General features: G+C 42.4%; 2 protein-coding genes across 4 annotated transcripts in view; one reads left to right on the forward strand and one right to left on the reverse strand.

The window, feature by feature from the left end:
* The window catches only part of mapk8ip2 (mitogen-activated protein kinase 8 interacting protein 2), a 30,786-nt gene extending 15,813 nt beyond the window's left edge, over positions 1 to 14,973 (forward strand). Inside the window, exons 3-14 of one of the 2 annotated variants that reach the window (XM_035157015.2) lie at positions 3,621 to 3,854; positions 3,972 to 4,050; positions 4,492 to 4,695; positions 5,390 to 7,637; positions 7,726 to 7,934; positions 8,881 to 8,956; positions 9,890 to 10,062; positions 10,351 to 10,460; positions 10,553 to 10,675; positions 11,185 to 11,255; positions 11,343 to 11,441; positions 12,403 to 14,973. In XM_035157015.2, coding sequence (XP_035012906.1) covers positions 3,621 to 3,854; positions 3,972 to 4,050; positions 4,492 to 4,695; positions 5,390 to 7,637; positions 7,726 to 7,934; positions 8,881 to 8,956; positions 9,890 to 10,062; positions 10,351 to 10,460; positions 10,553 to 10,675; positions 11,185 to 11,255; positions 11,343 to 11,441; positions 12,403 to 12,475 — 3,699 coding nt within the window. In that variant the 3' untranslated portion in view covers positions 12,476 to 14,973. The remainder of the gene's footprint in view (positions 1 to 3,620; positions 3,855 to 3,971; positions 4,051 to 4,491; positions 4,696 to 5,389; positions 7,638 to 7,725; positions 7,935 to 8,880; positions 8,957 to 9,889; positions 10,063 to 10,350; positions 10,461 to 10,552; positions 10,676 to 11,184; positions 11,256 to 11,342; positions 11,442 to 12,402) is intronic. The other variant, XM_035157016.2, reaches the window with a different exon arrangement.
* Positions 10,501 to 20,536, reverse strand: arsa (arylsulfatase A). Of its 2 annotated transcripts, XM_035157019.1 has the most exons (9): positions 20,219 to 20,536; positions 18,106 to 18,346; positions 17,774 to 17,992; positions 17,524 to 17,693; positions 17,168 to 17,292; positions 16,527 to 16,654; positions 16,316 to 16,418; positions 15,901 to 16,224; positions 10,501 to 11,422 (listed from the first exon to the last, which is right to left on the reverse strand). In XM_035157019.1, the coding sequence occupies exons 1-8, from the start codon at positions 20,449 to 20,451 to the stop codon at positions 15,929 to 15,931; spliced, it is 1,515 nt and encodes a 504-aa protein (XP_035012910.1). In that variant the 5' UTR covers positions 20,452 to 20,536; the 3' UTR covers positions 10,501 to 11,422; positions 15,901 to 15,928. The 2 variants fall into 2 exon arrangements, with proteins under 2 accessions (XP_035012910.1, XP_035012909.1); XM_035157018.2 differs by lacking the exon at positions 10,501 to 11,422 and having other exon boundaries at positions 14,967 to 16,224.
* Between the last annotated feature and the right edge of the window lie 1,727 nt (positions 20,537 to 22,263).

The raw sequence follows: 22,263 nt of genomic DNA on the forward strand, positions 1-22,263 counted from the left end.
GCCAATCTAAACAGTGGGATTATCCTCCGGCCCCAATCCCCAACTCTGATTAATTCCAATTCGTTATGGGATGTGAAAGCATACAACACACAAACACACACACACACACATGCACCATGCCTTAAAATAGCTTGATCTATCATTTGAAGCAGAGGGCAGGCAGTTAAAGATCGCTCACAATCAATGTCTCATTTTGCAAATGGTAATTTCAGGCCAAAGGTCAAAAATGTCTCTGCAGGTCTAGTTCAGTCCTTCCTTTCTATCTGGGGATCAGGATTATCAATGTGTTTTCACACGTCATTTGGCTTTTTTCTTGACCTTTAATTCCCCCCCGCAGCATAGAAACATAACAAGTTCACATGCTTTTGTCCCTGCGGCTTCTGCCTCGTTTTCCCTCTGATTGCTCTTCTTCTCGTGAAGACCACTAGCACCCACATGGGTCAGGTGGAAGGCCATCACTCACCAGGGGGTCTCCATTAACGGGAGACAAATCTGCATCTGTCATAAATTCCAGCACAAAGCTAAAACACATTATAAGCTACATTTGATTTAACTGGGCACATTGTATAGTGTTATTGTACAGACAAAAATAAATGTGGAGATATTTTTGCAGTGTTGGTGATTTTGTAATGTACGTTTGTAGGAGTTATCTACTAAATCAATACTGCTCAGGACTTTCAAGGGTATTATTATTTCTTTATTTTCCTGTTTTAACTGCCTAGGGACAACACATGCGAATTAGCTGCAAACTAACTCTGTTTCAATTGCTTTAATTGTACAATAAAAACAAAATAAATTATGCCCAGCGATGCACCAGTGATTTTATGCATGACATAGACAGCCTCCACAATATAAAAAAAACTCCTCAGCTGAACAAAGGCAACATGGTCTCATTAAAGGTCATTAAGGATCAGAAAACCATCATATCTACTCTATTTGGACAGCGTTGCAAACGTGGTCAATAAACTGTTGTGTACTAGTCAGCGAGAATGCTTGGAACCACTATCCTTTTTAGTTTTCTGACCCACTGCTATCTAACTCTCTGCTTCTACTTCTCTTCTCCGAGATTTTACGATCCCCCACAAAGCCGTGAAGCCGATTCTCGCCCGAGGATCCTGCTCTCGGTTTCTCTCAGTCAGCTGATCAGCTTATTAACCAAGATTCCCAAACAGTCCGACCTGAAGCCTCAGCTCCCTCGGCTGCTGAGGGCAGTGCTGTACAGTGGTGCTGCCATCTCACGGTTCGGTGATGTGCAGCAGCAGCAGCAGCAGCAGCAGCAGCACAGTCAGTAGATACAGAATTAGACATGCTGAACCAGCCTGTGCTCTGCTCATTAGAGATCAAAACGTTGCTCTGCCTTCATCTTCTAATTGTCACTGTAATATTTCTCTGCTAACTGAGCAGCATGCAAAGGCACTGCTCAATAAATGGTTAATGGATTGTATATGGTCTGATATCCACGGTGGTGCTGTGAAATGCACGTTAACTCAGAGCAAGAAGGGGTTTGAATCCCAGTTTTAGGTCTTTCTTTGTGGGGTTTGCATGTTCTCTCCGTGTCTATGAAGGTTTTCTCCAGGTACTCTGGCTTCCTCCCAGTCTAAAGACATGCAGATTGGGGTTGATCGTAGACTAAATTGACCTTAGGTGTGAAAGAGAGAAAGGTTGGTTGTTCGCCCTGTAATGGACTGATGGCCGGTAATTCATAGAGCACAAAATAAACAGTGCTTCACTTACACCACAAACACTAATGGTACTTCATTGGAAATTTGTGTGTTTGTCAGTAGTTTGCCCAAAGACACTTCAGCACGTGGACCGAACGAACCAGGGATCAAACCACCGGATTCATTGAAGACTGAGTCTACCTCCTGATCCTGAGACATTTTCTATTGAGCTGCTGTAATAGAGCAGAACTGACAACAAATGAGCCGTATACAGGACATTTGAGTAACTTTGACTCAGTAGAGTACATACCTCCACCAAAGTCCCCTTATGAAACCACATTTCAATTCCTTAGATCCAGATTTCTATTTGAAACTGCACCATTGGACACACTAATAAAGAACAGTCCCCTAAACATGCCTGATTTTTAAAAAACAAGATCCATGAAGTATTCTGTGAGAAATCAAGAGAAAACAATTCCCTTGCCCGCAATAAATCAGGTTTCATGGTAATCTGTCCTGTAGTTTTTTTCATAATAAAGCCCACAAACAAACCATTAAACAAATGGAAATGGAAAACATAATCTCCTTGGTGCAGGTAATACGGGTGTTATTCGGATCAGTACAGTTTGTATGGGTCTGAGTGTATTTGTGCAATACAAGTAATACCAGTTTGCCTTCAGACTCACTTCATTTGCATATAATACATTAGCGCTCTCTGATGCTTGCGAGTCTGTGAGAGGTTTTAAATTCTTTCACTTCCCCTGCCAGCAGGAGAACATGGTTGTATGAGGCTGCTGGGCGACAGCCACAGAGCCGGATGGGATGCCCTTGGGAACTGCAGACCATGGGCATCGATTCTCGCCATGACACAACTCTTTTTTATAGTTCTCTCTCTCTTTTCTTCGAGCTCGCCTGTCCGACAGTCGGCCTCGCAGAACGTCTCCTGACGGCGCCGATTATTCTCCCAAGCAGATGTGGCATTTTCACAACCCGGCTGATGGATCGCAGGATGTGTTTACACCGTCATATTATAGGTCACAGCGCCCCAGTGATGGATTATAATGGGCTGGTGTGGGGAAACAGCATAGTGAGGCTTGACAGTAGGTTGTGAACTAGCTGTAAATAATGATCTACATCGCCAACTTTTCAAAACACGTCTTCCCGGCTCAATCACAGGAAAAAATAGATTTGACTTTGAATATTCGTGTGTGCTCTCTGGGTAATAGATTGAGTGTTGATTTCTGGTGCTGTGGCGTAAAGTGGATGCGTCGGGAGTCAGCAGATTCGTGCACGGTGAGAGGATGAGCTTTGATTCGTCCATTAAAACGACGGCACAGAAACTGCAGCGCTGTTCAAACTGCAAACCAGATGAATCAATCCTGATGTTTGAATTGTCAATTACATTTAAAGTAAGAACAAGATGCTCAAACAAACCCACCAACACAAATGTATGTGAGGGTGAGGATGCAGTTTATGATACTGATGCTGTGGCGGCTTTTACTAACGTAGAGAGTGTGATGTCACGTTTTACCTCCACCAAGGAAGTTGTTTATATCAGCGTTTGATTGTTATTTTAAAGGGTTTCGCAAAAACTACTACTGAATTAAAAAACTAAAAATCATAAAGTACATAGATACAGGGTTAGTGTGTATATGTGTCAAACATTGTGTTGCCATGTCGTCCATCTGTGCTCTCCTACTTCTTTTCATTCTCAGACAGGCTCATTCTTGGCAACTTTTTAAATGAAATAGGAAGAAGTGTGTAGTGAATCCAAGGTAGCAGCTATTTATCCTTTGTGTTTGCTCACTACATACTAGTTTCCCCTGTGCCGTCAGAAGAAAGGATGCTTTCATTAAAGTATCTTTCATCTGACATGTAATCAGTGTGTGTAAAAACATTCTGTACTTCATCCTCTTTCTCCATCATTAACTCTGTGCTCTCTTTCTTTTCTGGGGTCAGGATTCCCTCATTCTGGAGAAGAGTGACATGCACCACCCGATCTGCTCCTTCCAGGATGACTTCCAAGAGTTTGAGATGATTGATGACGAAGATGACGATGACGAGGAGGAAGAGGATGAAGAGGTTGACCCCGATACGCCCCAATCCCCCTTTGCCTCCCCTCCTCTCTCCCCTACCCTTGGCACTATAAAGAGCAGACCCACCACGCTGAACCTCACCACTGCTGTGTCGCAGGTGAGCAAACAGAAGCTCTGCTCCCGAACACATAAACACTGTTTATGCATAATGTTTAGACTTAAATAATAAATATCAATAAGCTTGTTAAAGACCTTCCTCTCTCTTTTTTATCAGGATTCTCTTAACAACAACAGCAGTCAGTCCCCAAAGAAAGGAAGCTGGCAGGACTCCCTACGCAACCCCACCTCACAGGGTGAGTACCTAATTAGTTAGCTATTGTAAATCAGGTGTAGACAGTGGAGATGTTTTCATTATTTCATTATTTTTACAAGATAAATATATTATTGATAATTAATAGTTAATCAGTTAAATAATAATTAATTTATCTGGAAAACTCTTGACTTAGGGATGCATTTCCTGATTGTCTTTACTACTTCATCCTGATCCAACTTCTTGAGTAATGTCCGTCAATATAATATGATGTAATATAATAAAATATAATACAATGACATTGATTGGCTCAAATGAGGCAAACAAAAAATACAAAAAAGTATATATTACATAAATATAAATTATATTCAGTTGTATGTTTCTGAAATTGCCACAATCTTTTTTATTCCATTTTCTTGTTGCCTTCAAATGAAGCCTGGTGATTATTGATAATAATCATTTACAATATCTACTCTTCTTCTAGGTCGTCTGTCTCCAACTCACTCATGTCTGGAGGATGGCAGCCATGTGACAGGCCAGTGCCCAGTCTCTCCAGTTTCCCAGGCACCAGGGTCTCAGACCAAAGGTACTCCACACAAACAGACAGGGGAGGGAGGGAACCCCCAGTCCCCTCACAGGCCCCTACTCTGCGACAGTGAGGGCAACAGGCGCGAGAGGCCGGAATACGGTAACAAGAAGGCCCACCGGGCGAGATCAGAGCCCGTTTCATTGACATCAGTGTCGTGCTGTGAATTTGACTAAAAGTTCAGCAAAACATTCTTACAAACCAAATTGGATCAGGAAATGAAATTAGTGTTTTTAGTAAAATAAGAAGAGTTTGCTGAACTTGTTCATCCATCATCAACTTGTGAAAGATATCTACATCTTGCATGTCTATTCATTCATTAGTCTTAATGTTCTTTCTTTCTATATCTGCTATGTCTCACCTCTACAAGTCCTCTGACCTATCTCCTTTCTCTTTGTGCATTCTCTTCATAATTTACAGCAAAATCTTTACATCAAAGGCAAAGTCAAAGTTTATTAAATATCATGTTTAAACAACCAAACTCAGGGGAAGAAGAAGAAGAAGAAGTAGGATATTGAAACAACCAGTGGATGGCAGTAATGCGCCTTCACGTTGGTTGCCACCAGCCAATAAACCGAACTAAGAAGAAGAAGAAGAAGAAGAAATTGCTGAACAGGCTTAAAATATGAAAGTAAAAGCATGAAAAACAGAATAAATAGAAAATGCAAAAGAAATAAAATGTTAAACATCATAAATATTTGAGAATTGCACAATAGCAGATGAAGAGCAGATGTCATTGTCTATTTTTGTTCCCTCACGCCCCTTCTTGTTTCTCTCCACCTTTTTATCGTTGCAGGCTCATTCGGTCAACTTAAGTCCCACTCGTGCACCGGTGATGTCACTGAGCCAAAAGCTGACCCTTTGATCCAGACAGCCAGAGTTCCCTCCGTAGACGAGCACTCCCAGTGTTCAGACACAGAGGTGGACCATGACCTCAACAGCCACCACAATCACAAACACTCAAACCGGTGTGCCACCGACACTTACACAATCACCAGCGAGTCAGGTATCGAGCCGGAGAATGACCCAGACCCAGATGGAACCAGTCACTGCTTGTCATCCACTGCACCCATGGGAGCCAATGATGGCGCTGACACACCCTTGACCGATGAGGAGCTAGAGAAGGACTTTGAAGTGGAGTTCATGTGTAAGGAGACATATGATATGGTGTGTAAGGAGAAGCAGTCAGCATACATCGAGTTCCCCTGCATTGAACCTTCTGAGCCTGTCTCCTTCTCCAGCTATATGTCCTCCAGCCACTCAGAGGCTCTTGAGCAGTCCAACAGTACAGATACTCAAGCAAATTCTGCCATGGAGGCAGCAGCTAACGACTCCACCTCTCCATCCTCAGATCCAGGGATAGCAGATATGAACCAGCGGGGATACTTAACTTCAGACCAGGACAAGGACCTCAGTTCTCCGGGGTCTGACTCTGACATTGAAGGGGAGCTGGAGGCAGCGTTTGCCTGTGGAGGTCCTGTTGTCTCCAACATGATCTCCTCTATTTCAGAGACAGAGCTGGACCTTACCAGTGATGAAAGTAGCAGTGGACGCTCATCTCATCTCACCAACTCCATTGAGGAGGCTAGCTCACCTACATCAGACCAGGAACTGGACCTAGACACAGAGTTGGAGCAGGACAGTGGTATTGTTGGACTGAAAGCGTCTCTGCTTCTGGGCCAGCCCGACCCAATCAAAGAAGGATCTCCTCTACCATCTCCTTCCCCTCTACCCTCACCCACAATGGCTACACCATCCCCTGTTGACTCGCCCATCTTACCCCCTGAGCCTTATGATGACGGTGAAGCTCTGATGGGGCTGCAGAATGTGGATGATGAGCTGTCCTGCGAGCACCAGGCTGACCCAGATGAGACTCTGCCGCCGGCCCAAAGCTGCGAGGACAGTCTGTCCAGACAGATGGTTCTCCAGATAGAACCAGACCACAGCATGGAGAGCTTCAAACGCTCCTTCTACCTGCCAGTGGGACCCAGGCTAATACAAAGTTCAGATGAATACGATGGAACAAGTGAGGGAGACTCAGAATCAGAAAGTGAGGATGACTTAAGTGAGAATTCAGACTCACCCTGGCTGCTCAGCAACTTGGTCAACAGGATGATCTCAGAGGGCTCGTACCCAATCAGCTGTCCCGAGGAGTGCTTCAAGAGGAAGGTGTCAGTGTCAGACACCATCTCACCATCCTCAGACATTGGAGAGGGAGATGGCTTCAATGATGAGGACAGAGAGAGGAAAGCAGAGATGGAGGAATCAGAGGAAGAAGAGAAAGAGGGTGAAGAGTACAGAATGGAAAGGATGGAGCCTGGAGAAAGAAGAAGTGTGGAGTCTTCAAAAGAAGGAGTAGTTATAAGCCCCTGTCTGTATATGAGCAACTCTACTGGTGACACAGCAACCCCTGTTATTTTAGAGCGCTGTGCAAACAATGGGAGAGGAATCGCAGATTTCAGCTCCTTGTATACCACTAAAGACTCTGAGAAGAACTTGATGGAAAAAACATCGAAGAATGGCAAGAGACAGGAGGAAGATGAGGAGCCTAATAACGACTTGACGATGCTGGAGGGAAGGAGGGATCTGGACTCACCCAGTTTCAGTGAGAGTGTGGTCAGCGACAAGGACGAAGGTCGAGAGACAGAGCCCAGGCCAACGAGCCGCTCGTCAGCCTCTCTTGAGCGTATCACGGAGGTCAAACATAGCCTGACGCTCGACATCCCCACCACCCAGACCAACCGCTGCTTCAGCCTTACCTACTCCACAGACAATGACGAAGAGGAGGACGATGGGGACTCTTATCCATTCGTGAGTGGCCTGAGGAAGCAGTCCTTCAGAGGTAGTGACTTGGAGCTGGACAGTTCACCGCCCATCGATTCCAGTGTGCAAGACCATCGTTCATCCGACCATGACCTCCCACTGTGTGAGAAAGATCTGGCTCTGAGGCCGTCGAATGAAGAGGATGAACTGGCCTATGACTCCATGAAATACACACTAGTGGTGGATGAAAATACTACGCTGGAGCTAGTCAGCCTCAGAAGGTGCGCTGTGACAAGCTAAGAATAAAATGTCACTCTTACATTTTGATATTAGATATTAGATAGAAATTGACGAATCTTGTCCTACCAGGTGCACCTCTGTTCTGAGCGATGACAGTGAGCTTTCCACGCTATGTGACGACGAGCCTTTGGGAAGGAGTGAGGTGGGCTACGGTCGAGATGATGAGAAGGTGAGGTCAGAACTTCTCAGTTCTTCCGAGGACTCCTCCCCTGAAGCTGACCTCCCATTCTCCAAGAAGTTCCTCAACGTGTTCGTCAACAGCACCTCCCGCTCCTCCAGTAAGTCCCACGTGATGCCGTTTGAAAGTCATGACTCTGTCCGTTTGAAGCTAGAGTTAGTTTAGCATAAAGAATGGAGGCATCCTTTGCACCAGTATAGGCACTATTGTAATAGTGCCCTTGTCATAATAACGTCATTTATACCACATCATCATAAACTATGTAACCACCAGGTCGGGTCTAAAATCCTATAGGATGCAAAGATACTTCATAAAATGACTATTATATCATGGGGGAATTCTTTTTTGATCAATTTAAGTATTAGATTTGATCCCCAGCTGTATTGTTTCCAGATATGAATGTCTATTCTGGCAATTTTGACCTTTGATCAGCTCCAAAAGTTAATTGCATCCTCACAGAAAGATTCAATGGTGTCACTGATGAAGAAAGAATCTCACAGTCAGATTTATTCGTTGGATGCGTTTTCTGCTGCCTCCAGTGTTTTTGCAAAGCTAAGCTAACCGTTTCCTGGTTGTGACCTCATTTATTGTACTGACAGGAGAGTAATGATGTCATTTAACTCTGTGCAAGAAAGTGAATAGCTGTATTTCCCAAAACGTTGAACTTAAGCCAGTGGAAACTACATATCTGACATGTTAAAGCTTTTTAGCATTATGTGGTACAGTTCTCCCTCCAATGGTCCTTAGGATGAATATTCTTCATCAGAGTTTAACTCATTACTGTCAGCATGAGGCATTTACATTTGTTCCAAATATGTCAGGAAGATCCCACAAGATGAATGGGAGGGCTCTGCCTCCCAGTACAACCACCATCAATCAGTGCTCTCTCTTCAAGATTTGTATCTCTAATGAAGGGTGATTTGCATAATGAAGGCTCATTAGAAGGCGTAGAGCCCCATTTCTTTTTTTGACATATCCAATCAACTTTAATTTGGACTTCCTCTCTGAAAATTCAAAAAGCTTTTTCATGTCTCTTCGCTTGGTAGGTACAGAATCCTTTGGACTTTTCTCCTGTACCATCAATGGCGAGGAGAGGGACCAGACACACAGGGCCGTCTACAGGTAAGACCACCACAGTCATTTCCAACAATGGGACAACAATGGGAGCTTTTTTTATGTTTTGTGTTACAGGCAGAAACAAAAGCAGACCAAACAGGAAGGCAGTAATTAATCCAAACAAGCAAACTCCAAGTCCCTCCTCAGAAACATTACAGAAAGCAAAAGAAATCAGGCAACACAGGGAGAAACTGAAACATTATGAACAGATGAGAAATGAGGACAAACCAGCAAAACTGAAGTACAGGGAAATTCAAATTGACAGAGGAGAGTGGGATTTTTCCATCAAGATCCATGATTTACTCTCTGAGAAATGAATGGAAATTTTGAAAAACACCTTATCTTGCAATGTTAAAGAAAATGGAAAAGAAATCCTGATATCCTTTGCATCCTTCCACCAATTTTCATGGAAATCAGTATAAATGTTAAATACATTGTTAAATCACTGTCCCTTCAATGTTTAATGGCTTTCGATGTGTTGTCATGCAGCATTATGGAATCATTCATTATATCAGGGTTGTGGGTAGATGTCCAAACTATAGCTGGGCTCCAGAGCTGAAGGTTTGCCAGTAACACCACCATCTGTGTTTGTATGTATGTGAATGTACACGAGAGAGAAAGCTTTATTTTCCTCTCTTGTATACACCAACACGCTGTGCATGTTTAATTATACATTTGCTTTACCACAGCCCACTGTCAGTAATCACATCTCCACATTTAGAGCTACCTCTTTCTCTCCACCCCATTATCGTTCCTGGTCAGCCCTTTCATCCCTCCTCTCTCTCTCTCTCTGCTCCCCACTGGGAATCACCTGATACCCAGATATATGCTATAGGATCTAGTCTATAGGATGCTCAGCTGCAAGGATTCCATGTAAGGACAAATGGTGTCAGAGGTGATTTGATTATTTTTACTCAGCCTCTCTGCTGCCCTCTGCAGGTTCATTCCCAGACACGCGGATGAGCTGGAGCTGGATGTGGACGATCCTTTATACGTGGAGGAAGAAGAGGATGACTACTGGTACAGAGGCTACAACATGCGGACGGGGGAGAAGGGTATCTTCCCTGCCTTCTATGCCCATGAGGTCATGGGCCAGTCTAAGGAGTTGTTGGGTGAGTGAACAGATATATAAACCCACTGTCTTTTCACCTGTGTCATTATGAAAAGTCAGAGTATGGAAGTTTTTGCATCTGAATTTTTGCAACTGAATTGTAGCAGTTGAATATTATACTTTAAAAATTTGAAGACTGAAATTCAGTGGCAAAAAATACAAATTTCAACGTAAAAAAAATTCAGTGCTAGAAATTCAAAGGCTTTAAAATTTCAAAATCTAATGAGACTGATTTACTTCCATACCAGAGGAGTCTCATGTTGTGCATGTATGTCCACATCATATGTAGGAATGAAAAGAAATCCGGCGTGGATTGAGACTTTCAACGTTCAGTTTTTGGGGTCTGTTGAAGTACCTCATCACCAAGGAAACGGCATTCTCTGTGCTGCCATGCAGAAGGTAAGCAAAGTGGAAAACACAAAAATATGTACACGTACAGTTTGCAGTGTGAAATGATGTTTTATTAACATGGAGGTTTTTCCGCTGCTCAGATCGCGATATCGAGGAAACGGACGGTACACGTGCGACCTCCTTCCCTGTGTGAGTTGGAGATTAGCTTGCAGGGAGTGAAACTGATCATGAGCTTGGAGGATGACTTTGACACCCTCGATGAGGTATGGAAAAATGAATGAATGAAGTGTCATTCCTTTAAAATGCAATAACATTGGATTAGTGCTCTATTGACAATTTACCACAATTTGTTTAAAGTATGTTGAATTAACCCGTAAAGTAGAGTTTAGCATAAACAACTCTAATCTATCATGTCACTTAGTAGAGGTCATACCTCCGCCGACAGTCCCCTTATGAAACCACATTTAAAACTGCTTGATCATGATTTTCATTTGGATCTGCATCATATCAGGATCTATGAATTATTCAGAGAAATCAGTGAAAATGTCCAAAAACCCCAAAATGATCTCACCATGTTGAAGAAAAAATTTAAAAAATCTTGGATCCTCGATCCTATGGGTTTCTTGGCCCATTTCCCGTCATTTCTTGTTCAAGTTTCAAGGTAATATCAACCAACTTAAGATATAAAATATGTTAAAACTGTGAATGCAAACTGATATTTATGTGTTCTGTACACGATCTGAGTTTGAATCCCTCTCTCGCTCCTCTTCAGTACGACAGATGTAGTCACTTCTTCCAGATGAAGAACATCTCGTTCTGTGGCTGCCATCCGAGGAACAACTGGTAAACAAACGAGCTTCTGCCATGCTGTTTGCAGATTGCGGTGGAGCAGCTGACTGATTGCATCACGCTGTTTCCTTCTCTCTGCAGCTACTTCGGCTTCATCACCAAGCACCCCATGCTGAACCGATTTGCTTGCCATGTGTTTGTTTCCCAGGAGTCCATGCGACCTGTAGCAGAGTGTGTTGGGTGAGTTACATCATTAGATCAGTTACTATACATCAAGCACATACCATGAGACAGTAATGATCTTTTTATTCTGGGAATCATGTCTGAGTCGACATATTTACTCGATTCTAAGTGCTCTGTAATTGCCAAGATGCTGAAATGCTAACAGTCCATAAAAGAGATTGTAAATGATGCTAACTATATTTAGCTTGTATCCCTTTCTAAGTGCTCTTTAATGGCACCTATATGAAAACTTTTATTTTACATAATTAACAATGCAGAAAGAGATTTGTGTTTATTGTCCTAATTCAAGTTTTACATATTTGATTGCATTTGGGTTTAAAGTTTATGGTTAAAGTGTAAAATATCAAGCCTCAATTACATTTCTATGTCTTCAGGTTTGATAATGACATCTTAGAATAGATTTTTACTCCCTATTGAAGCTGGATAAGAACACAATGATCCAGGTTCTTTTGTGTGTGAGCTTGTGTGGAAGGTCAGATTTGAATAATTAAAGATGTCTGTCTCTGGATGGAGTGAGAGCAGGCAGCTGAGTAAGAGCTGAACTGATCACATGATCTATCAGCTTCTCATCCTGCTCTCTCTCTCGGGTCCAGACCCACTGACGAAGGCAGACATGAAAAACTGCTTCCCTCCTTTGATTCAAAGAGATCAGCTCGGTGTTTCCACTGTGGGTTTATGTTTACCAAGCACTTTTTTGTTTGTGCTACATGGACATTTATTAGGAAAGAGTTAACTCATCCATTCACACTACGATGGCACAGCCAGCAGGTAAAATTGGGGTTCAGTGTCCTGTCCAAAGCCACTGGAGGAGCAGGGGATGAAACCACTGACCACTTTTACAACCTGAGGAACTCCACTCTTATTTGCAGAGTTAGTGCTGAAATTGCGCAGCGTGGCTGTGTAACAATAGAGGGATTGTTCAGATATTTCATCATGTTCTCGTCTGTGTTTTCTGCAGTCGAGCCTTCCAGGAGTACTACCAGGAACACCTGGAGTACGCTTGCCCCACCGAGGACATTTACCTAGAGTAAGAAGTGTTGCCACGACGACCACCTTCCTCCTCTACAGCTTGTGTATGTTCATCAAGTTTGCCACCAGAGGGCACTGTGAGTGGGGGGGCTTCTCTCCATAGTAAAAAAAATACTCTTCTGTGTCCCTCTAAATACTGGGAGCTTCATTTCTACAGTATGCGACTTACTTCATCTCTCTCTCTCTCTCTCTGTCTCTCTCACCGCGATGGGTTGATTGCCTGTTTCTTTGATCCTTTTCTATGATATAAAACTAAGACGCTGAGCACCTGTTTATTTAAAGGTTCCTCTTTTGAAATGACAAAAAAAAAAAAACGATCTTACCTACTACTGCTGTTTCACTTTTCAATGCATGGCTAGTAGGGTTAATGCACACAGACACACACAAGAAGTACACATATCCAAGTGAATGGCAAGCAGCTCAACAATCAGTACGGGAGCGGTGTGGAATCAGGAGGCCGGGAGTTTGATTAACTGTAAATATGTATTTGGTCAATATTGACAAACTGCTGATTAGATTTCTACTGATAGTGACATTGGAGCAAAGTAGAGAGAGTACAGTGAACTGTCCTTGGTCCGAGCTTACCCCTGTGTTGCGTACAAGACGTAGTGTGTGTTGTAAATACATGTATAGAGAGTAGACATACAGGCGCCTCATCCACACTAATTAAGAGACACTCACATTTAGGACCAATGGAGGGGACTTCCTTCATAGTTCTCTTGGAGGTATTAATGACTGACAGAAGTAAGTAGAGATTATTTACGACTGATTCTTTTTGAAAAAGTTGTAATGATTGAAATTGAACTTTGAATGTCATTAGCCCTGCAGACGTTTTATTCAGACCGAGCACGGTAACTGTCGGCACATCTGTAGGGATTTGACAGAACCGTTTTTTTTACTTTTGTCCCATCCTGAAAATGTGTTTGTTGAGCTTCGCCATGGGGAGCCGTCACAGGAAATCATTTAACCGTGTAAAACCGTGGTTCGTCACTGTGTGCTTTGCAATGATTGATGTGACTTTCAGGTCAAAGAAAGCAGAAAGGTCAAAGGGCCTCTGAAAAGCCATATCCTCCCACCTCTGACTGTTGAACTGTTGGATTTCAGTGACGCTCTAGTCTCCGCTTTGCTTTTGACTTGGCGGTTTCGACGACGGAAAAAGAACGACTGGATTGACCACGTGGCGGTAAAGTTGTGTAAAGAGTGGTGGCTACTGTGCAGTGAGAGCGACTTGCTTAATTCTCGGACTCTGTGTCAAAGTGGAATTAAACCTTTAATGAAGAGTTGAATATGAAGTTTTATAGTTATGTAAATGGTTAGACTTTGATCTGTTTTTAACTATGAAGGACAGGAGGGATAGCGACGCGGTCCCATATTTATTTATTTATTGCTTTTAGTCCGGTCAAGGATTACAGCATCGTTCACACGTTACACAACAACCTACTTATTTTATAGCACCTTACAAAGGGGAGAGGGTTGATTTAAAACTCGATGCAGTCACCGCAGTCGACTGCTACATGACATGTTAGGCTTTGAGGTTTAACCCCGACCGTCCTCATCAATCGCTCGTTCTGTTTGGCTTCTTGTTCTGCTGCTTTCAGTCACAGTCCACCAGAACAAACAAGCACCTCATATTATCTGCAGGATTTCACTGAATGTTGATATGGCAGGAGGGAGGCAGGGTGTTATCTGCATATGTATCGCTGTCAGTTAGATCATGTATATACAATAGCGAATCTAAGATAGTGCTGTGTCCTTTATGTTGAGTATGTTACTAAAATAAATATGTACATTAATTAAAAAGAAATAAAAAAAAAAAACTAAAAGATCACAACCAGACAAATGGCCCTCGAAAGATTAGAAAAACACGTTAAATATCTGTGATCTGCAATAATTTTATTTCAGTGTCTTATGTTTCCACACAAGGTGTTTATCCCAGTATTTGTCACCCAGGTGGGATTTGGGTTCCATAAGGTCTCTATGAACAGGCTTCAGCAGCACATTTAGGGCATATTCGGGAAGAGTGTGACACACCCAGCAGATTACTGACCTATCAGCTGTTAGAGCTGAAAAGTGACTGAGTCAGCTGTCACTGGAAAACTCTATTGCCGATTGTAATAATCACCTCTGAGCTCCGACAGCGTTCCCCATCACTGATCTGTATCTATTTGCTTCTGATTATGATTTTCTGCCTTGTTACAAATCCTTCCTCACTTTCAACTACACAAAAACCACCTCTGAGGATGATCTCGTCCCATATTAGCCGCTGAGACATACATTAACAGTTAAACCAAACTTTTGACTTCACTACATTAACAAGATTCTTCACTGTATACCTAGAGCAAAACCGTATGTGACAGAAACAACATATCCTATCTTGTATCTTTAAAAACAAGGACTTGTAAAATTAAAGGGAAAAACAAAGAAAAAATGACAAAAAAAAATCATTCTGCCTTGTCATGGATCTGGTCTTATGAATAAAATATATGCTTGATGTCCAAAACCTTTCGTGTCGTCTTTATTGTTCACATCCACTCTTTGTTTGTGTGATTGAAATGTGCTGCAAAACATTTTTACAAATACTTCATATATTAATATTGAAAATCTTATGATGATAAAGAAAGTTGAAGATAACATTTCATAATGGATCAATTAAAACTAGAGGGGCGGTTAAAGACTGCAAATCTCCACCAAGGTCCCAAAGTCCCCTCATGAAAGTATTAAAAAAATAAAACATTTAAATTCACTGTATCCAGATTTTTATTCAGATCTGCACCGGATCAGTCCCCAAAGCGTCCCTGATTTTTTAAATCAAGAAATCCATTAATTTTTCTCTGGGAAATCAACTAAAACGTTTTTTAACAACCTATCTCACAATCCAACATTTCTGGATCGGCCCCCTGAACATTTTATGGGTTCTTTCCAAACCCATAACACATCCTTCCACCAGGTTTCTTGGTAACAGTAGTCAATTTTGCATGAACCTACTAACAGACAAACGTACATACCTTCCTTGTCGTGCATTATTTCCTGCGCTGAGGAGGTTATGTTTTCTTCTGCCTTTGTTTCTCTGTTTTTTAGTTAGCAGGATTTCACAAAAACTACTGAAACCTGAAATTTTGTGTAGGCGCCGGGAATGCAGATCCAGATACATGTGTGTATCCATGAATGTTCCACTGTTTTTAACACAGTAAGATAGAGTGTTAGCCTTTTCTTACTCTGGTTGCTCTTCTAATTTGAAATATAATCAATATTAACACAAAAAATAAAGATTTCCTCACTGAGGAAAACAGATTATTTGCAAAATTACTTTTCAGTATGAGTAGCACTGAAACCTTAACATTCCACAAACAAGTGGCTGAATTGCATTATTTCAAAAAACACATCTTTCGAGCTTTGAGCACTTTGTACAGTAAAATCAGTGCAGTACCTTCAGCCTCCCCCACACATCTGTCCCATCAGCACTGGCAGCAGTTGGGTTTGGGGGTACACTGAGGATTGCAGCACGGCTCCAGGCTGTGGTCTATTCCTTTTGATACCTGGCTCTGCCCAAACACCATGGAGGCTTCAAACTGCTGCTTGACTCTCTTCATCCTCTCCAGCAGGGCTTGGAGGTCGGGTTTCCCCATCAGAGGGAGAGGGTAGTTCTCAGAGGGGTCAAGCTCCAGGTCGAAAAGCAGAGGGGGGTCATGGGCCTTGAGAACAGCGAATACTGAGCAGTCATTGTCCGGGGTCGTGCCGCTGTGGGTGGCACCTGGTGCAAAAACACATGAGCAACCACAAGTCAAAACCACCTCAGTTCTGATGGTGCAATTCTGCTTTTGAGCAGATGAAACCTATTTTACCTCGTGTGTAGTAGTGGGCCTTGTACTTCCCCAACCTGAGAGCAAACAGACCATACATCTCACTGGGGTCTGTGGGGTAGAACATCATCGTCTCCCTTTTACTCTGCAAAACAAGAATTTAAGAAGTAACACATCTTTGAAATTCATCATAATACATCATCTTGGTTTTCACAAAATCTCCCTATCTGCTGCGAGGTATGACGCCAGCTACCTTTCCTCGCTGGACAAGGATCTCAGTCATATCGACTCCATCCAGCATCACCGGGGGCAGTTTGGCTCCTGCCAGGGCTGAGATGGTGGGGAGGATGTCTAGTGTGCTGGCCAGCTCATGAGTCACACCTAAAGAGATGCACACAGAAAAAGTCACAAAAATTTAAATGGGTGTATTTTTTTATACTAAAAAAAGAGTGGCACACTACGGAGCACCTACCTCCCCCAAGGCCCAGCAGTCCCTTTAAATTCAATCAAACTGCACCAAGTGTCACTCACTCAAAGATATCAGTTCCCTAAATGTTTTCATCAAGATCCATGAATTATCCACACCAAAATGTAATGGTTTCTTCCCCGACCGAAGTTTTGTGGAAATCCCTCCTGTATGTTTTGTGTGATGTAGCTTTCAAACAAACAAACCAACAGGGGGGGGAACAGGACCTCCTTGGTGGAATGAATGAAAAGAGACCAGTTGATGTTTGGAATCAGTGTAAAAACATAAAATGGCTTAGTATATGTGACTGAAACATGCAAAACCATCAATATGGTCTTTGAACTGATACTGTATTGGCTAAGCTTCCTTCAAAGACTAAATGTGCACCAGCTATGGTCTGTGTGGAAAGCTGATCAAGGAGTCCTCACCTGGTTTGATGGTCCCTGGCCAGTACGCGATGGCTGGCTCCCTCATACCGCCGTCATATGTGGTGCCTTTCCCACATTTCAGAGGGCCAGCGTTACCGCCACGGGACATACGCATCAGCTCAGGTCTGCACACAGAGAGACAGGGAATAACACGTTTGATAAAGGACAATAAATGAACCAGACGGCCATAAATCCAATGATATGATGATAAATCTAAAGATATCATGAAACTTGACCTTCGAACAGAGGCTAATGTTCCACAGCTGCTGGTTGTGGAGGCAGCTGAAAATGTCAGTTTACAGTAAGAAAGAACGATTCCAGGATTTCGATTAATTTGAATACAACCACAAACCAACCCATTGTCTGAAGTGAAGAAGACCAGAGTGTTGTTGATGACTCCTGTCTTCTCCAGGGTTGTCAGTAGGTTTCCGATAGTGTTGTCAAACTCCAGCAGAGCATCTCCATATGGGCCCCTTAAAGACTTCCCGGCGGCCCCTGGACCTGCATACTGGGGGTAGTGGGTGTGCTGGAGGAGGAAGTGGAGAGTGAAGTGTTTCCACAATCTTGGGGGGGGATGAAAACATACATTTAACATGTGCTACTTACATGAGAGGGATAGTAGAGGAAGAAAGGTTGATTCTTCTTGGCCGATGTGGTGATGAAGTTGGTTGCGAAGTCACTGTACGTCTTCTCCAGGTCCAGGAAGTCGACCGGTTGCTGCTTGATGACGTCATTGTGCATTAGCGGGACGGTTACTACGCCGATATCACAGAATCCGAAACACTTCACATCTGGAGGGAAACAAGTCAAGTTCCGACAGGGGCCCTGGGGGACGAACAGGCACAGAGAAAAACACATTCAAATTGATGTTACACGCAAAAAAAGATACTTTAACAAATACTATCACAGAAACTATCTTAAAACTCAATCACACTAACCATGTCATGGGAGTAAGGGATCCCCATGTACTGGTCAAACCCCTGCTTGGTCGGAAGAAACATGCCATTGGCCCCAAATCCCAGGTGCCACTTTCCCACGGCAGCTGTGGCGTAGCCCTGAGGTTTCAGGACCTCAGCGATGGTTGTCTCATTCAGAGGAAGTCCGCCTATGGAGCCCGGGTACAACACTCCTGGGTAGATGCCGGAGCGAGTCTGGTAACGTCCCGTCAACAACGATGCTCTGAGAAGACGTCACCAAACAAAGATGTTATTTAACAGAACAAGGATGGACTGGAAAGTGTATATAATCAGAAGGATGTATTTTCAGACTGAATAAGAACAGTCTGAAGGGACAGTGTTGATGGTCTTTGTTCACAGTGTGTTCAAACCTGATGAAAAATGCATTGATGAATTAATTGCCTTTAATGTCTGGGCTGCAGATCAACATAAAATATCTTGGTGACCAGTCAGAGCTGACCAGTGACTGAGTCATCTGTCACTGGAAAACTGTTATTGTGTCTTGACGATTCCAGTAATCGCCTCCTACCCACGGCTCTTATCGTCATTCATTTTGATAAACAGGTTTGTAGCATCGTGAAAAGCAGCTTTCACCACTTAGGAATCCTATTGACTTAAGACAAGAGATTATATAACGCTTGTCTTAGCTAACTTGCTCTGTCTGGTTCCCAGTTGAATTCAGAATATAACTTCACTCACTACATCACTTATCTCCTGATCTCATACTCTGCTCCCAGATCACTTAGGTCACTCTCACACCAACAACAACAACCCTTTCAATCCTTTCACAACAACTATTAGTCAATCCTCCCTTTTGTCAAACAGCTGAAGGAGACAGAGCTTCTCCATGTTGTTTCCCCAAAAGCTTTGGAATAGACAGTTTTAAATCTACTTTTAAAACCTTCCTTTTTAATCTTGCTTTTAATTCAGCCTGATTCATTTTTGTTTTATATTCTTTTATCCTTTATGTCTTTTATTGCATCTTCATCTCGCACAGTTTTAACTTTAAGTTGTGACTCCATTATTATTATTATTTTCTACAATTACGCCTATAATAGATGTGTCTCTGTTTCCTGGCCACACTGAAACACGCAGCAAGTCGAGCTCTGAGTTTATATTAACCACTTTATCTTAGGCTCCTGTTGCATAACACATGCTGGCCTACATAGATTTATAGAGGACATTCATGTGTTGTGCTGCAAAGGAGAATATAAACCATTAGAGACGTTTTGCTTCTTTTTTCTCTTCTTAATACTATAACTTTAAAGTCAAACACATAAAGCTTTATTATATTTATCAGTCATCTCTTAGCTTAAATAAATGATGAGGCTGACACCTCTATAATTCTAAGAGTTCATATACTCCTAAAGTTCCTAAAGTTGTAAAATATGTGCTGATTTGTTTCTCCAGCAGTTTAAAACCCTGATTCTTCTTCTCAATGACGGACAGTAAATTACATCAACACCAGTCTTTCTGAGAAATTATTCTCCAGGAGTTTTTTTCTGACGATTCAGGACAGAAATTGGTCATAAAAATGATCATATAATTTACCGACAGACCTGGAATTGACACATTTAACCTCCTTTTTGTTCCTACTTTGTTAATCATGCAGGGTTTATGATTTAGTGTCTGAATTACAGGTGGTTGCTCCATCCATCACTGCTGACTGTACAATATTGACCATGGCATGTTTTTGTTAATCTAATTATTTTAATAACATCTGCTTAAAATGTGACAGTCGCTTTAAACACTGGCTTTTGAAGAAGGTCCATAAAACTCATCTGCTCCAGCTCTGTAACAATGTAGTAAATGACACAATAAGCTGCACTGGATAGTGAGTGTTGTCATAGCTTTGTGTAACAGGTGACGTTGTAATGGGTCCTAGCCTCTAGTTACAGGAGACAGTGGACCTGTCACACTGCACAGCTTCTGAATAACAGAGAGTTATATTTAAAAGAAAATACACCCTGACCTTTGCATAGGAAATCTGGATAAGAGGCTAAAATATATTATATATTATATTATATTATTGTCCATGTTCTCCAGCATGAGTGTGAGCCTGCATCAGCCCCAGTGTGTGTAAGAGCCCCGGCACCTGGACGGGCTGCACACCGGGCTGGTGCAGTAGAAGTCGGTGAAGCGGAGTCCTCCCGCGGCCAGACGGTCCAGGTTCGGGGTGAGAGAGGTGGGATGTCCGTAACAGCCCAGATCCCCGAAACCCAAATCATCGGCGAAAAGCAGGACGAAGTTCGGCGGAGCAGCCCCGAAGCAGCAGGAGCAGCAGAGAGAGGAGAGGAAGAGGAGGAGGAGGTGAGAGGTGACGTCCATCCTGAGGCCACTTCTCCAGCTGAGTGAAGAAGATCAGGAACCTGCTCCATACACAGGAACCACAACAACACGTCACGTGTCCCGGCGCGGAGAGTTGACGTCACGCACGATTAGGAAATGTAGTCCCGTGTAGGATTAAGGACTACACAAGACCTCATTGGACAAATTATATATGATTAGTAGTTATATAATAATAATGAACAATTAGTATAATTAATGAATAAGTAATATGTGTGTGTGTGTGTGTGTGTGTGTGTGTGTGTGTGTGTGTGTGTGTGTGTGTGTGTGTGTGTGTGTGTGTGTGTGTGTGTGTGTGTGTGTTCTTGTACCATTTTAAGCATAGACCCTACAGAGTGAGGGCATTTTGAGCGTCCTCACTTTTATCAATGGGCTGTTTGGGGGTTAAGACTTGGTGTTAGAATTAAGTTTAGGTATTTAGTTTGGATGGTTAAAGTAAGACGCTAGGGAATGTATTATGCCAATGAGTGTCCTCACTAAGATAGAAACGCAAAACGTGTCTGTGTGTGTATTTTGTTGTCTTCCTCTTTGGCTCTGAGTGTTGTATTTTGTGTTTTTATGTCTTATTTTTACTGTATTTACCGTCTTGAATAAGGTTCTTCTAAAAAATATATTTATTATGTACATCACATGCTTTAGGTTTTCGTCTCTTTCTGCACACGGTTAGTTTTAGATTTGATATTCAACACACATCTGGACTTCACTGTGGTTTTAAAATGAGAGGGATAGGATTTATTTATTGGCTATAATTTGTGCAACATGTGTCTTCATATGGAAAGCATGGATCCACATAACCTATATTTATATATTTATATAAGATCTTTTATATATATATTTTTAACTGTGAACACAACATTGCCATCCTTGTGGTTGGGTGTTATAGTGAACTTGATTGCAAGCAGTTGCTTATAGATATAAATTATCCCTTATTTAGATTCTGTTCACCAGATGAATTTAGGTCTGATATTTACTTTCCTTTTTAGTCTTTTTCTGTTCTCTCTACAAATTACCGAGGAAAATATCGGACTGTTTATACATTAAGTGCTCACCAGCTAGTCGCTGTCGGGTGCTGAGCAGGTAGTGCATGTTGGGTTTGATCGTAGTAGCTTCCTGCTTTTGCTGAAAATGCTGCAGTGAGAGCAGCACAGAGAGAAAACTGTGTAAAGCCCAGGAGAGCTTGGTTAATATATCTCGGGAGTTGCATCATTATTTGCATTCACATGTTTTCACATTGACATATGATATTTTAAAAGTACCAATAATATTTTAAAAGTACCAATTATAGCCACTTTAAGCACTTGGAGTTTAATAATCAAAACACATCTTTTTACCAACGTGGCATATGTGAGAACGTGCTTGTCCTTTGACTGTCCAGAAGGTCCTGAGCTCTTTGTGCACCCTGCACGTCGGATGTTTAATCTGCCTCTTGACTGAAGCTGTTAGTCTTAGGGCCTGCGGCTGAGTTTCTGTCCTCAGTGGTAACCTTGGATTTTGTCACTGATTCAACCCGACAAATGGTCAATTACACAAACAAGAGGAGAAATAAATCTGTGGTGCAATGCTGCAGAAGCCACCAGTTGGAGGAGAAATGGACGTCACAGTTGATTTTGATGTGAACAGCTCAGTACTGGGCCCGCTTATTTATTTATTCTCTGAGCCGAGCCTCAGTCGGGTGGACAGGAGAAAAGAACAGGAAGGTGCTATCTGCATTTTGATAAGCTGGCATAGTGTGTGTCTATGAGAGTGAGACAGGGATACAATGGGGACATGAATGCATATAAATCCCAACAACAA

This window comes from Hippoglossus stenolepis, chromosome 5 (genome assembly GCF_022539355.2).
Source record: "Hippoglossus stenolepis isolate QCI-W04-F060 chromosome 5, HSTE1.2, whole genome shotgun sequence".
NCBI lineage: Eukaryota > Metazoa > Chordata > Actinopteri > Pleuronectiformes > Pleuronectidae > Hippoglossus > Hippoglossus stenolepis.